Below are 17,369 nucleotides of genomic sequence, written 5' to 3' on the forward strand. Positions count from 1 at the left end.
CTTACATAATATAGTACAGAAACTATACTTCAATTAAAAACTAATAATAATTTGGTATTGGCAAATAACAGATTAATAGAACAGAACATAAAGCCCAGAAAGAGCCACTCATAAATAGAGTCAACTGATCTGTTTTTTTGACGTTATAACTCACATTTTTATTAATAATATTTATTCATTTTAACAATATTTCTAAGTTTCAAGCCATGTAATTTTTTGGTTTTGTGTTCAAATGTAGACTTTTCACTCATACCTTCGGAGATGAGTTGCATAAATCAGTTGTTAAAAATACTAGATTCATCTGCTCTGACAATATTCCCTGCTAATTTAGTCATTTAAAGATTTAGCTTAACTTCTAAAACTGAAACAGACTGCACCTTTCTTTGTGAAATAAGAACTAGCCATTTTATTCCAGTACTGATGTCCGACTATAGATAACTTTGTTACAAAATTGCCATTATTTAGAAACAAGACCAATAAGTCAAGACAATCATTAAGTCCTACAACAGAAGTGTGAATTAATAAATGTAACTGCGAACCAAGTCAATGAATAATGACCATATCATATCCTTTGCTCAGTTGTTTTAAAAATCATTCAGCTGTACTTGTGACTGACAGATGCCACTAGCATGACATCAGGCCCAATATGCATACATAATAACTTTGGTTGAACACATAATTGTTTAACTATTATAAAGTTATTAAATACATAATAACTTTTACTGTGTCCATGTGCAGAAAAGAGTTACCATGGCAGGCCTGACGCTGTTCTCCTTAGAAAGGCCTGCTTACAAGGCTGGCCCTTTCCTGGCATCAGAACCTGGATTTGGGGAGCATTCCCGCCATTCCCTAATTGATGAGAGATGCTCACTGCGCCTAAACTGTCTGGGTAAACCACGTGGTTTGTGTTCAATACCTGCTTTCCTTCTGGGAGTCTGGAATTTTGGTACATGCTATGCAGAGGATGCCACATGACCGACTCCCAGTTAAAAGTCTGAGGACTGAGTCTCAAACGAGTTCCCCCGGAGACAACATTTCACACGTTGTCACAATTCAACCACGGTGGGATTAAGGTCACGCTGAGGGACTCTACCAGGAGAGAACTCTAGGAAGCTTGCACCTGGTTTCCTCTAGACTTTGTCCCATGTGCCTTTTCCCTTTGCTGGTTTTGCTCTAATAAATCTTAGCCATCAGTATGACTATATGCTTAGTACTATGAGTCATTGCAGGAAATCACCAAACCCAGGGGTGGTCTTGGGGACCCTGACACAGTCCAGTGTAGGTCCAAAGAAGAGGACTTGTGCCTTAAATCTCTTTATATTTCTTAGAATATATAACATACTCTTATATATAACAGATACTCATATTTTGTGATTTTATATATCATCCTCCTAATATACCCAAACCAGTCTAAAGATGTGTTGAATCTCTACTTCAGTGTGTAGTCAACAGATCTTTGACAAAGGAGCAGAGCAATACAATAGAGCAAAACCAGTCTCTTCAGTAAATGGTGCTGAAATGCCACAGACTGGGAGAAAATAGTTGCAAAAGACATCTGATAAAGGACTGCTATCCAAAATATAAAAAGAACCCTTAAAACTCAACAATAGAATAATAAGCCACCCAAGTAAAAATAGGTAAAAGGTTTGAACATAGAGCTCAACAAATAAGATATACAGATGACAACTAAGCATATGAAAAGTTGCTCCATATCATATGTCATCAGGGAAATGCAAATTAAAACAGCAATGAGATACTACACACTTATTAGAATGGTCAAAATTTGGAATACTGACAACACCAAATGCTGAGGAAAGTGTGGAGTAATAGGAATTCTCATTTATTGTTGGTGCAGCTACTTTGGAAGACAGTTTGGCAGGTTTTTAGAAAACGAAACATAATTTTACCATATGATCCAGCAGTCCTGCTCCTTGGTATTTATCCAAAGAAGGTGAAAACTTCTTTCCACATGAAAACTTGCACATGGATGCTTATAGCAGCTTTATTCATATTGTCAAAACTTGGAAGCACCAAGATGTCCTTCAGTTGGTTAATAAATAAATAAACCGTGGTACATCCAGACAATGGAATATTATTCAGTGCGAAAAAGAAATAAGCTATCAAGCCATGAAAAGACATGGAGGAATCTTAAATGCATATTATTAGTGAAGAAAAAAAAAAGCCAATCTGGAAAGGCTACATACTGTATGAGCCAACTATATGACATTATAGGAAAAGCAAAATGATGGAGATAATAAAAAGATCAGTGATTGCTAGTGAGGGGCAGGGGGTGAGGAGAGGGGAAATATGAATAGGCAGAGAACAGAGGATTTTTAGAGCAGTGAAAAAATTCTGTATAATATTATAATGACGGATATATGCCATCATACATTTGTCCAAACCCGTGGAACGGACAACTCCATGAGTGAACATTAAGGTAAACTACGGACTTTGGGTGATTATGATGTGTCAATGTAGGTTCATACTTGGTAAAAAATACACCATTCTGATGAGTGATGTTGATAATAGGGAGGCTATGCATGTGTGTGGGCAAACTATATATCTCTGCACCTTCCTTTTAATTTTTTTGTAACACCTAAAACTGTTCTAAAAACTGTCTTAAAAATATTAACAATAATTCCCTCATATTATGCATGTATTATTATCCATATATTCATGGACATTTCATGGAAATGCTGTATTGGGTGGTTGCAGAAAAATTGGGTAGGGGGACTTCCCTGGTGGTGCAGTGGTTAAGAATCCGCCTGCCAATGGAGGGGACACGGGTTCGAGCCCTGGTCCGGGAAGGTCCCACATGCAGCGGAGCAACTAAGACCATGTGCCACAACTACCGAGCCTGTGCTCTAGAGCCTGCATGTCACAACTACAGAAGCCTGCACGCCTAGAGCCCGTGCTCCACAAGAGAAGCCACCTCGATGAGAAGCCCACGCACCACAAAGAAGAGTAGACTCTGCTCGCCACAACTAGAGAAAGCCCGCACACAGCAACGAAGACCCAATGTAGCCAAAAACAAATAAATTTTTAAAAACAGAAAGAAAAAGTGGACAACATTTATGGTAGAAGGACTGGGAAGATTAGCAGAGAATACATTAAACATTGTTTGATGTGTCCGAAGGTGACATAGTCATTTCAGGTGGCAAACTCGTATGGCCATTGTTTGGGGGAAGATGTCCAGGAAAATCATAGGGTTAGGACTCTGAGCAAAGATTTAGGGAAGATGAGGTACAGTGAAGACGAGCCTGGTAGGTTTAAAAGAGATCAATTCCAGGCCAGGGTCAGGTGCTAGGCTGATGGAAGGTACTTATGGGTAGAATTCTCGAGCTTGGGATGGTGAAGGTAATTGGATATGTTTGAACAGTGAACACATTTGGCTGACCCAGAACTGACTGATTTCATGTAGGGGATCCCAGAACAACTGTCTGGTTTGAAAAAAAAAAAAAAGGAACTCTGATCCAGCAATAAGTGCTACCCAGGAGGAAAGAAAATTCAAAGCTCTGCTGAGCCTGCAGAGTTCGTGGAAGAAGAGAAGGAAATGGAACATTAGGGTATATTAAACTGCTGTAGGAAAAGATGAAGCTGAATGAATAACTCTGCTACCAATGGTGTGGGAAGAGAGACGTTCAAGGTCTGAAAAGTCCAAAAGCCAAGGAAAGGCAAGGTTTGGGGGGAAAGGTCATGAAAAAGAACACAATGATCCTCATTTAGAGCTATCCACAGAGGATTCAGTTAGGGGTGTACTGAGGATAATTCTTTAAATGAGGCCAACAGGGTGATAAGAGGGAACTGCATCTATAAGATATGGTTCCTTAGATTAAGGTTAAAGGAATTCCAGCTCCAAATCTGCTCCAGCACAGGCTAAAATCCTTTTAAGTTTCTACTGGGGATGCAGAAATAGAGAAGGAAAGAGGTTGAGTTGACATAGAATGTTAGGTCATGAATGTGCTTAGAAGGGGATGAAGGCAGTATCACTAGACAGAGTTCAGGCTCTGGGAGGAACTGGATCCTCCAAAAGCAGCAATCAAGAAGGAAATAAAAGTATAGTTAAAATTTTTTATTGTGGAAATTTTGAATTACACATAAAAATAGATAGAATAATATAACATTCCCATTATGCAGTCACAGCAACCATAAAATTGTTGCCATTCTTATTTTAACTCTTCCTTCACATGATTTTATGGTGGAGTAAGTTAAAGGTCCAGATGTTTATTATTTCACTAATAAATAATTAAGAGGTTTTCAACATGCAGGACAGACACAGAGCAGACCAATGAAGCCTTGGGTTAACCCTGAGTACTAGACTAGAGACATCACCCCTGCACATTTCAAAGTTTTAGAAGAAGATACCATTTTATTTTATTTTTAAATTTCTTTATTGAACTATAGTTGATTTACAATATTGTGTTAGTTTCAGGTGCACAGCAAAGTGATAAATTATATATATATATATATATATAAAGTGATATCTATCTACATATATATATATATATATATACACTCTTTTTCATATTCTTTTCCATTATAGATTATTACAAGATACTAAATCTAGTTCCCTATGCTATACAGGAAATCCTTGTTGTTTATCTATTTTAAGTATAGTAGTGTATATCTGTTAATGCCAAATTCTCAATTTATCCCTCCCCACCCTCTCCCCTTTGGTAACCATAAGTTTGCTTTCTATGTTTGTGAGTCTGTTTCTATTTTTAAATAAGTTCATTTGTACTATATTTTAGATTCCCCATATAAGCGATATCATATGATATTTGTCTTTCTCTGTCTGACTTACTTCACTCAATATGACAGTCCCTAGGTCCATCCATGTTGCTGCAAATGGCATTATTTCATTCTTTTTTATGGCTGAGTAATATTCCATTGAGTATATATACCACATCTTCTTTATCATTCATTTCTTGATGGACACTTAGGTTGCTTCCATGTCTTGGCTATCGTAAATAGTGCTGTTATATACATTGGGGTGCATGTATCTTTTTGAATTTGAGTTTTCATCTTTTCTGGATATATGCCTAGGAGTGGTATTGCTGGGTCTTATGGTTATTCTATTTTTAGTTTTTTAAAGGAATCTCCATACTGTTTTCCATAGTGGCTGTACCGATTTACATTCCCACCAACAGTTTAGGAACGTTCCCTTTTCCATACGCCTTCTCCAACATTTATTATTTGTAGACTTTTTGAAGATGGCCATTCTGACTGGTGTGAGGTGATAACCTCATTGTAGTTTTGATTTGCATTGCTTTATTAGTGATGTTGAGCATCTTTTCATGTGTCTGTTGGCCATCTGTATGTCTTGTTTGGAGAAAAGTCTATTTAGGTCTTCTGCCCATTTTTTGATTGGGTTGGTTGTTTTTTTTTTTCATATTGAGTTATATGAATTATTTGTATATTTTGTAAATTAATCCCTTGTCAGTTGCATCATTTACAAATATTTTCTCCCAGTCTGTATACAGGCTGTCTTTTTGATTTGCTTATGGTTTCCTTTGCTGTGCAAAAGCTTGTAAGTTTGATTAGGTCCCATTTCTTTATTTTTACTTTTACTTCTTTGGCCTTGGGAGACTGAGTTAAGAAAATATTGCTACGATTTATATCAGATAACGTTTTGCCTATATTCTCTTCTAGGAGTTTTATAGTGTCATGTCTTATATTTAAGTCTTTAAGTCATTTTGAGTTTATTTTTGTGTATGGTGTGAGGGCGTGTTCTAACTTCACTGATTTACATGAGGCTGTCTAGCTTTCCCAACACTATTTGCTGAAGAGACTGTCTTTTCTCCATTGTGTAGTCTTGCCTCCTTTGTCAAAACTTAATTGACCATAGGTGTGTGGGTTTATTTTTGGGCTCTCTATTCTGTTCCATTGATCTATATGTCTGTTTTTGTGCCAATATCATGCTGTTTTGATTGCTTTAGATTTGAAGTATTGTCTGAAGTCTGGGAGGATTATGTCTCCAGCTTTTTTTTCTTTTTCCTCAGGATTGCTTTGGCAATTCTGGGTCTTTTGTGGTTCCATACAAATTTTTGGATTATTTGTTCTGGTTCTGTGAAAAATGTCAATGGGTAATTTGACAGGGATTGCATTAAATCAGTAGATTGCTTTGGATACTATGGCCATTTTAGCAATATTAATTCTTCCAATCCAAGAGCATGGGATATCTTTCCATTTCTTTGAGTCATCTTTGATTTCTTTTATCAATATTTATAGTTCTCAGCATATAGGTCTTTCACTTCCTTGGTTAGGTTTATTCCTAGTTTTTTTTTTTTTTTTTGATGTGATTTTAAACAGGATTTTTTTTTTTTACTTTCTCTTTCTGATATTTCATTGTTAGTGTAAAGAAATGCAACAGATTGCTGTATATTAGTCTTGTATCCTGATACCTTGCTGAATTCATTTATTAGTTCTAATAGTTTTTGTGTGGAGTCTTTAGGGTTTTCTATATAAAGTATCAAGTCATCTGCATATAATGACAATTTTACCTCTTCTCTTCCAATTTGGATACCTCTTATTAATCTTGTCTGATTATTACTATGTTGAATAGTAGTGGTGAGAGTGGTGTCCTTGGCTTGTTCCAGAATTTAGTGGGAAGGCTTTCAGTTTTTCTCTGTTGAGTGTTATATTGGCTGTGAGTTTGTAATACATGGCTTTGATTATGTTGAGATATGTTCCCTCTATACCCTCTTTGGTGAGAGTTTTTATCATGAATGGACGTTGAATTTTATCAAATGCTTTTTCTGCAAGAAGATAGCATTTTAAATGCCTCTCTCTAATGGTGAGACAATATATCCAAGTGAATTTTCCCATCATTGCAGGAAACATGGTATGACCATTAATGGGCAATTTCTCCCTTGTGGGTTCAAATTTGCTGGAAATGGCCTCTGGACCACATGCCCAGATTGATGTCTGTCGGTTAGCCTGAAACCAAAATATTTTATCTATAACTGTGTTTTCTTCATGTGCCTGTCTTTCCCTAGGATAAAACTCTCAGCAATGTTCTGCAGATAACAAAAATATAGAACTAGACTGTACTGTCTACAAAACTCTGGACAGATAATTTTGCTTGGGATAATGCTCTGGTGGCACAGGAGTAGCTTGCTTGTATTTTCTAAACTTTGTTAGAATAAGTCTGGTGCTGTGATTCTCAGGCACAGCAGAATGCATGAATAATTTGTAATTGGGTAAATTCAACTTTGTAGCTGCTGAAGAAGCTATAATTATTCTAGTGCTTCAGAGATGGTGCAACACACTGCAGCTGCTAAAAGAAAGCTGGCCACATCAGAGTGAGATGAATCCATTAAACTCAGAAAGAGACAGAAAAAAAATTGAATTTAGTTTACAAGGAGAAGGGGAATTTGATTTAGAATATTAGTACTTTCTCTCATAATTTAACAATCAAATAATTAATATTCAAATTTGGGGTGTTTGAATGTTGTTTGTATGGTGTGTTTTTTGAGTAGTTTTATGCTGGCACATGGAGCTTTTATACTTTTTGTAAGCTGTGAGTTGCACAATGTGGATCAACACAACTTACCAAAAAAAAAAAAAAAAGAATTGAATAGGAGTGAGTTTTCATCCTTTGGTGTGTGGTGGAGTTAAGGCAAATTTAATGAGTTCTTATCCTTCCTCACAGGTTTTGGGGAGCAATAGTTAGACCACTCAACACACTGTCCCAGGTGGATGCAAAAGAAGCATCCTCTTGAACACAGGAGCATGACTGCTTAGATACAATGCTGATTTCCATTCTGGAATGGGTCAGTCTGCTCCTGGTTGATCACAAGCCTGGCAGTGAAGTCTAACAAATACCTGGGGAGAGTTTATGGGGAACATTTCTGCTCCTATCCCCACATTTCCACACTGGTTCATGCAGGAGAAAACTTCTACCTATGCTTCTGACCTTTTGCAAGTGCCATGAAGGAGCTTCTGCTTCACTCTTGATCCCTTGGAACAAGAATGTTCAGTGGGTGATCTAGGCATCACGTGGGCTGGGCCACATCTTATTAGAGGGGAGTTTCCTGGGCTTAGGAGCAGAGAAGTCTGAACCGTTTCTTTCTCTGACCACTACAGTCAAGGTGAGCCCAGAAGGTTAAGGGGTGGTTGAAGCCCTAACATTCTTTCTTTCTTTTTCCTGCTGTGTCTCTGCAGGAGACCTCCTTAAAACAGGCTGAGTGCATGGATGTGGATTCTGCTCTGCTGATAAGGTCTTACATCATCAGGTGTGTCTCTGAATGTGCTCTCCTCAGCCTCTTTGTAGATTTGGGATGAGGTGGGAGACTTGTGGTCTAAGCCACCTTCTCAAACATAGTTCACAAAAATTTTATATTTCGGATGTGACTATTTTGTTCAGTTATTTGTTTTGCGTGTATTCTCCTTTGGTTAAGATGGTGGCAGGCAGGAGCTGTGAGGTTAGGCTGCTCGTGGAGCCTAACAATTCCAACAGAACAATTCCATTTTTCACATGGAGATGAATCTAGCTATTACAGTAGATTTTGGTGGAATCCAATACTGTTTCTATCTCAAATTGCTGACGACCAATTGATTCTGCTCTTTCCAAATTCAATATTTCTTAATTAGAGTGCCTTAACAGACAAGGTTTAAGTAAGTTGAAAGTGGAGTTAGAAAGGCATTTTTGTTTTTAAAAAAAGATTCTTCATTTAATATTTTAAAACTTATGTAGTTTATAGTCCCTCAATTTTAAAGCCCAAATGTACTGAAGAAAAATTCTTCTTTTAACAAGGATACTAAGGGTGAATAAATATTCAAAGTTATCTATTCTTTTAAAAGTGATTTTGTTGAAGAATCTGGGAACCTGGAAGACCTGCTATAACATAATGTTCTGTGTTGCAGCTTAATTGAGATTTATAAGCCCTGATAATATTTTGGGGAATAGTTCTTTCCCCCACCCACTGTCTAAGAGACATTTCTGTCAAAATCTGCTTGGCATTTATGTACTTCATTTCAGAAAAATAATTCCAAGTTTATACAACTTCATGTTGTTGGGAACTCGTCTTCTCTCGTCCTGTGTACGTTTCTCTAACTGGAGAAATATGCAGAGACCAGGGAGAGGTGAGGGGAATGGTGCCTTTCTTCGTTAGTTTATATAAAATTTTAATAATTTAATGGAGAACTGATAGGGCAAACTATCAATATATTTCAGCTAATGAGGTCAGAGTTATTAGTTTGTAAGACACAGAATAGAAGTTACATCCTAAGAGGAATGTGAATTTATCTTGTAGACACTTAGGAGATCAAAGGAATGAATTTTCTCAGGTCTTTGATCACAGAAACTTTGCATTAAAATTATCAATAGATGCAGCTTGGAGTGTCAGTTCTCCATCTCGTCCTCCCTGTCCTTGGCTCCAGAGCTCATACTTCTTTCCAGCTCTGAAGTCTCCATCCTGGGTTGTGGGGAGGTTTCAGCCACTGTGGCCAGCCTCCACTTACCCTGCCTCGTGAAGAACTGACTGAACAAAATGAAAAGGCAGTGAGTGAAATTTTTCTCACAACTTACCCTTCAGTATGTTCAAGACAGAAGAGGGGACCAATGGACCGAAGCTTGTTACTTTTTTAAAAAACTTTTTAAAAACTGAGATATAATTGACATGTAACATTTATTATTTCTTACAGTGGTACCCTCTACAAAAGAAAAGGGGTGATATGCTGTGGATAGAAGTATATGAACAAAGAGGAGGCAGAATTAGGAATCAAGGGATATTCATCTGGGACCCTCGTCATTCTGAGGCTTTAGCTGTGAAGCCCTTTGATGGCACAGGGGTGACATGGCTAGATCACAGGCAGAATGCCAGCCTTGCCTCTCTTCAGCTCTGTACAGATTTGGGAACCTTCAATGAAGCAATACTTAAATAAAAAAAGTGGGATCCAGTATATGTTTGCTGGGACAAAGCCAGCAAGTGGCATCTAGTGCAAGTGTAAGGCGATTCCCCTTTTCTGTGGTCATAACTGGTTTGGGGTCCTTATTATGTACTTGTGTACATCAAGGATGAACAATCTAGAGATAAGACCTCACCTTGGAAAACAGTAAGGTCCGTACCCCAGTTTTCCTTCCTCAGAGCATGGCTGGAACTTGGTGGGGTAGAAGAAGGACGAGATCCTCATTCATGCGCACATTTCTATATATGAGTTGTTTAATGAAATTATACAAGCCCTCTCATTCTCACTAGTTTTCAGTGAACTTTATTTCACTTTGCCACCATAATGAAGAGCAGTGGAAAAAACACGCACTTGGGGGTTATGTCCTGGGTTCATGGTCCTTGGTCCCATAGTCTCTGAGTCTGAAGAGGAAAACCAGGTATTAGGCAGCGAATGTCTTTGGGACTTAATACTGTCCAAGTGTTTACATGGAATTTAACTTTCTGTGACATTTTTGAACTTTCATTTCTCTGTGGGAATCTACTAATGGGAGCAGTTCATATTGTTCAAATCGGGGACATTTTTATGCTAACGTGACTTTTGGAGGGTAGGGAAAGCTAAGATGTGTTCAAGGATAAACTGAAGCACATGAAAATTTTCAAGAGTTTATTTGTGCATACATCCATTCAAACTGGAGCAGCACCAAACTGAAAGTGATTAGGAGCACTGCACCAACAGCAGCTTAGAGAGAAGTTTTTGTAGAAGAGATAGGGAAACAAAGCAAGGACAGTATTTGATTTGCTATAGCTTTCGTGGTTGCCTTATTTGGGAAGTCTTAGTCGGCCTTTTGTGATTGGTTGTTCTTAAATTTCGTCTTCTTGGATTTGAGCACGTTGACTCTGGCTTAGGTTTGGTTTAGGTGACCAAGGCATTAGAGTCATCCCAGTCTACTAGTTGCCTCATTTAAGTACTTTAACAGATGGATTTACGGCAAGTTTGAAAATAGAATAGGCGGTGAATCTTCCGTTTAGTGCATTGTGTGACCTTCAAGTAAACTTGATTACAGTCCTGTCCTGGTCTATTTTAGAACCTTTGGGGGCAAAATATGAAACTACTATCTCACTGATCTCAGAGAGGGATAAGTATCAGGAGAAAGGCCAAGTGAATGAGGAAATGGGATTTTCCTCTAACCCAGGGCCTTGAATTGACTTAAGTATTTTCTGTTCAGCCCGATGGTTGAGAGAGAACCAAGACTGGTCAGAGTGGGGCTCTAGGGAGCAGGGAAGAGGAACTCTCAGCATTTCTCCTCACCCTAGGAAAGTTTCCCTTCTCGACCCTCTGAGCCCACAATCTCCACTGTCCTCTCCAAGAACAAGGAACTCTCAAATGATTGGCTAGATTATGAAACACAGTCTATGGGTTCTAACTGGTCACATTCACTAAGGGTGGGGTTGTTATGCTACACCAAGCTATTTGGCTTGGAAGTCTCTTCTCTTCAAGTTTTTCCTTCCATGAGACTAGATGGACAAGCTGAGACAGGGGAATTTCACTGCATAAGCTCGGCCATCCTGTTTTTCTCTTTACTTCCTTCCTCTTACTGGCATGTTGCATGTTGCAGCAAGAACCTTTGACTCAGTGGCCAATAGGTGTTAAGATCTGAATTAACGGACAATCAAGAATTCTTCTTTGGGAGTATTTAAGTTTTGTATTTAAGTTTTGAGATCCCAACTTCATCAGAGATCTAGTACTAAGGTTTATGTCACCAGCTAATAAAATACTGCCTTAATTTTTAATTGATATTCTTCTTTTTGTGAATATCTCCCTCAGGAATCTCATAAAGAGCAGTCATTTTTGATAGTACAGGATTTGTAAATTTGGGGAACCTTGGCTATTAGGGTGACCAATTGTGCTGGTTTGCCAGTGACTGAGGCGTTTCCTGGGATACAGGACTTTCAGTCCTAAAACCACAAAAGTCTCTAACAAGGGAAGGTGAATTGATCACCCCAGCTAAAATGCCATCTTAACGCCACTAAACCCTGTGTGTAAATTTAACCCCTACTGGCTGTGCAACCTTGAATATATTACCAACCCTCTCTGAGCCTTAAGTGCCTCACATGTAGTGTTTTTATGACTATTACATTAAATTAAATTTCCCAGCATATTTCCTGGTTCATAGTAGATACCAAAGTAATATGTGCTTCTACTTAGTTTTCTTATTTTTCTTGGTACATAAGAATATTAAATGATATTCTGAGAAGAAAACACAAGATAGGAGGAATTGAAATACTCTTCTGAATGGAAGAATTAGAAAAGTTTCCTAAACCCCCTTTTCTTTTCAGCTTCCCATCCTAATGTTAAACAGTATCAGGACTGGACAATGGAATAGTGAATATATTCCATTCCTGGAATGAACCAGGGGCCACATGTTCAAATAACTGTAGGGGTCATGCAGGGAACATAAATGAGTGAAATAGAATGAATGGGGCTTGTAGCAAACAGGAAACCCCTCAGCCTTAACAGGTTGTGGCCACATGGGAAGGAGGGTCCAGTGTACCAGATCTTACCAGTTTTTTTCTAGAGAGACCATGTGTCTGATATTTTTATGTGAAATATACCTTTTTTCATATGTTGACATCAAGTTTAGGATTTTTAAAAACAGTGTATTAGCCAATCAAAGCATTCCATGGGCCTTTAATCCTTACACTGAGTTGATTCATTGGGTAAGAGAGTGAAATTGGATGTCTTAATAAGACAACTGAAGAAAGTTTATTTTGGCCAGATGGAATAATCATCATTATTAAAAGGAAACCAAAGTAATTAAATGATGACTGAAAAGAAGAAGAAAAAAAAAGATAGGAAATTGCCACGTTTTGAATTTGGGTTATCTTGTAAATCTAACAACTCAAGACAACCTGTGGGGTGGCAAAATTGTAAAGGTAGAACCTGCTAGCAAAGCTTCATGAAATGCTTGCAAGCATTATCTGACAGATTTCAAAACAGTTTGAATATTAGTCATCACAGATACGTCTGCCAAAAAGGGTAGAGTGTTAAAAGAACATCTGCAACCCACATAAATACCCCCTGCTGAGTTAAACTCAGGAAATCAGCTTCAAAAGTTGCAGAAGGCAAAGAAGCTGAAACAGCAGAGTTTTATATTAAGTGGTTGATAGACTTTCTCTGTGGGTAAAACTGTTATTGAGGAGCTAGTTTAGCCCCCAATATATTGTGTGTTTGACCTCTAGCTTTTGGTGACAAGATATTCTGAGGCTCTATTTGGACCCATCCTACTCAATGAATCACTTACACCATATAAATTGAATACTAATTCCGTCAAGTATGGGGATACTAGATGGTTATTACAACCCCTGAGTTATAATAATATCATGAAATGATGAAGAACCTCACTTAACCCTGTATCTAATTGTATCATAAGACCAATAAGGCAAACGAATCATAACAATTACTAAGAAAACAGCAGAGCCTATGGTAGTGTTATCTTGATCTTTTTCAAAAAGCATAAGAATATTAATTCAAACAGAACTAACCTGCCAAATGCAAGATGATCTGAAGAGTCATCACTGTCTGTGCCCTGGAATTCTGGAAACTTCATTGTTGATTGCAGACTATTCCTCAGTGAACCACACTGTTTTGCATATAGGACAGAGGAGGTTTGTGATCGTGGCAGATTCTGTGGTTCCTGAACGTCTGGACCAGGAGCTTTACAAAGAGAAATCCACAAACGTGGCATTACTGGGAATGGCTGTATGGTTTCTTCCTTCAAAGACACGTGTTTAGTTTCTTTTCTTTTTTGACTCAACGTATAAAAACAGCACACAGCTGTAGAGATAGGACAAAATTCTTTTTGTCTTGTGCTTTCATTTATTCTTATTAAAAGAAAAGCAATTGATTCAGAGTTTAAATACTGCTCTTGTGACTACCAGTTATATAAAACCAGAGAGAGAGAGAGACAGTCATATACAAAATTATTTCTTGCTTCTAAACTTAAAAAAAAAAAAAATCCTCGTGAAATCATTTTCAGTCTGTCCCCATCACATTGCTAGACTTTGGCTGGAAAGGAAAAATCTCGCACGTGAGTGAGTTTATGATTCAGGACTTGGCTTTTTGAATTTAGAAGGTGTTGGTGATGTAAGGTGATCTGCTTTATTATTAATCTACAATTCACCTGTTATGCAGCTTAAGAAGACTTGTTCTAAACGATAAGGTCACGACTCAAGATCTCAGAAAGACTGATAGCAGGTTTGTCCGATATGAAAGTTAATTTCATGGAATGAATCATCTAAAGACAGTAAGAGTCGATGATGAAACCACACTCTGGAGTTTGAAAAGAGACGAGGCTGCTTTAAGAGAGAAACAGGAAGTTGTAACTAGAAGCCATCTGAATACTAAGCCAAGGCAGAACGCTCATGAAGTAGCAACTTAAGTGGCAGTGTTATCCTGAAATCCTCAGGCAGCCAGACCGTCTTAGGCAAACCTTGATAAAAGAGTCCTTATCCAGGTTTTTAATCTAAGGAATCCCGAGTAGACTGGAGAATGGAGGGGCAGCAAAGGTTCATGTCAGAGAGCGACGAGTATCAGTTTCAACATCAGGGAGCGGTGGAGCTGCTTGTCTTTAATTTTTTGCTCATCCTTACCATTTTGACAATCTGGCTATTTAAAAATCATCGATTTCGCTTCTTGCATGAAACCGGAGGAGCGATGGTGTACGGTGAGTGCAGAAACTGTAGGATTGATGTGAAACTTGTTGCTTGGGCGTAATTAGAGACTTGTGCTCAGATGACAAAGTACCGAAACTGGAGAAAACATGCTGATTGAAACGTCATTAGCTTGATGAAAGGTGCTGCAGCATAATGAATGCTCATCTCTGTCCAGATGAGCTGCCAAAATTTGCCTTGTCACAAGAGTAAATATCACAGTCATGTTCTCACGCTGCACATAATGCGAGTCTGTTGACAGATGCAGGTCCATTGTCATGTGGGGGGACACACAGGGCTAGCTGTTTGTTTTCGTAATGATAGATATTGGGAAGTCACAGAGAGCAGCCTTCTTTCACTGGAGGGGGCTGATGAGCGTTATAAAGTTCTAGAAATAACATCATTTAAACATGTATTGAGTAAATCCTCTTACATCAACTAGTTTCAAGAAGAAAACTTGCAGAAACGTATGTATTCCACCCCTACTATTAGAGTAATTTTGTTCAAATCTATTTTAATTAATATGAGCATGTTTTATTTTCTTATAATACACAAGTTCTTTATGCAGTGCTCTTCATTTCTTAGCCTGATTTCATAATTTCTAGTTTATAATTATTGTTATTATTACTATGATTTACTACGTATCTTTTTTGGAGGGAGGGACAAGGTGTGGAAAAGAATTTAACCTTTTAAACTCCCAAGGTATTGCTCTTTCTGTGCAACTTGCCATGTCATTCCTTTGAGAAAGCTTAATAAAATGTGACAGAGATTATCCAGTCTGCACTCTCATCTTTTAAAGTAAAGTGTAAGACACTGGTAGTTTTAAAACTGATCTGATTTATGAAATAGTTTGCTTTACCACTCTTAGCCTGATAATGGATAGGAACTTTGAACAAAATGGAAACAGCTGAGGCATTGTTATAAGTCATAGTAAAGAATATACTTTTATATTTCACTTCGCTTATTTTGGAAGTCCTAAAGCCTTTTATACCCCCGAGGTTCAGGGAACAGGATCAGTGCACACTTCATATGCTAGCCATATGATGTCCTGATGGTAACAATGTACAGTCATGATTTGAGACCATAAGAAATCAGATGCCTTAACTGGATCCCACTGTGAGATACTTGAGCTAGAAGGCAGAAGTTTCAGGCTAAGCAGTGTAATTTCTTTCAGGAGACTGATGTGCTGGTCCATTCAGAGCACAGTTAAGTTCCTTTCCATTGAGGGATTAAAAAACATAACAAAACTCTCATTTGAGGGGAAAAACTTACAATCAGGTTAAAGAGAAATAGTCAAAGAAAAGGGAAATGACACCACCAGATGTAAAGCCCTCGGCGCCAGTCACTGCCCTTCTCCACCGTCAGTGGACCAGGCTTTCTATTGACTCTTCTAATAAATAATCAAAGAGGATATAGGATGTAATCTGAGAAGCCAGAAACAATGTAATTCTTGGCATTAAATTAAAGGGCTATATATAGTTTAGCAAAACAACACTGGTTTTAAAATTATAAACCTTTATTAGTGGGGAAGATTTCATCACAGCCCTGAATTTGATTAACTATGACTCACTTACCAGTTTCAGCTTATCTATGATGGAAATACCGTTTTGTAAAACTTTTGATTAAATTTTGGTGACCTATTAAAATTCAGACATACTTTGTACTCACGGCACATAAATGTAACTTTTACTTTTTAACACGAAAATTCCCAGATTAACTTAAATCCTTAAAAACTGCATGAAATACTTTTAAGTTGTGGTTGAAGTCATAAAACATTAGCACATTTACTGTATAGCACAGGGAACTATATTCAACATCTTGTAATAAACTATACTGGAAAAGGATTTTTAAAAGATTCAGTTTTATATATACATACATATATATGTGTGTGTGTGTATGTATATATATATGTAAAACCGAATCACTTTGCTGTACACCTGAAACTAATGCAATATTGTAAATCGACTATCCTTCAATAAAGAAGAAAAAATAATTAGCACATTGAGCAATAGTTGAGATAGCGTTTCTCTAAATTGCTATTCTTAAGGCAGTTTAAGCTTAAGGTTTGTGTGGGATTAAGTTGAGCTGTCTGATTTCTGTCCTTCTTTTATAAATTTTTTATATGGGAGTTATTGAAAGCAAGTTCGGAAACACTGCAATGTATAAGGATTATAAAAATTATGGAGACAGCCATATATATGTATAACTATCCCATTACTAGAATTTTTAGTATCCTTCAGTTACCTTGAACTGTATAAATCAGTGAAAAGACTTTTATTTTAGTGTTGTTTATTTTTTTTTATGGGCATAAAATCATAATTGTTGGAATTTAAGGAGATCTTAAAGGTTATTTTCTCTAGCCACCTCATTATACAGAGGAAGAAACTAAATCTCAAAGAAGTGAACTTCCCCCAAACTGAATAGCTACTCATGGCGGCGTCCGTGTGAGTTTACTCACCCACATGTCTAATAAGGTTCATGTTCATCTCAAAAGAGTTCTCACTGATAATCTCTGAAAATAGTCCATATGGATAGCACTGGTGACATCTCATATTTCTTCTTCAGGGATGATCTAAATGTTATGTGTAAAATATTTATTAGGGACTTTCTGTCAGTGACATAATAAAATCGTCTGAAACTACAACAGAGAAATAAGGTGGGACATTCAGATAAACCTTTTGCTGTTGTTGTCTTATTGGAGTATAGTAGCTTTACAATGGTGTGTTAGTTTCTACTGTACAAAAAAGTGAATCGGCTATGTGTATA

At 37.5% G+C, this 17,369-nt stretch overlaps 1 protein-coding gene across 2 annotated transcripts in view; it reads left to right on the forward strand.

Annotated features, from left to right (window-relative positions):
* The window catches only part of SLC9A9 (solute carrier family 9 member A9), a 719,922-nt gene that overhangs the window by 128,373 nt on the left and 574,180 nt on the right, over positions 1-17,369 (forward strand). The window contains exon 1 of one of the 2 annotated variants that reach the window (XM_067033614.1): positions 14,269-14,617. The exons of the other annotated variant lie outside the window; for it this stretch is intronic. Within the exon in view, the coding sequence (XP_066889715.1) occupies positions 14,443-14,617 (175 nt within the window). The 5' untranslated portion in view covers positions 14,269-14,442. Of the gene's footprint in view, positions 1-14,268; positions 14,618-17,369 lie in introns of those variants that run through there. 2 annotated transcript variants of the gene reach the window in all.

Source organism: Kogia breviceps, chromosome 5, assembly GCF_026419965.1.
Source record: "Kogia breviceps isolate mKogBre1 chromosome 5, mKogBre1 haplotype 1, whole genome shotgun sequence".
Lineage (NCBI taxonomy): Eukaryota > Metazoa > Chordata > Mammalia > Artiodactyla > Physeteridae > Kogia > Kogia breviceps.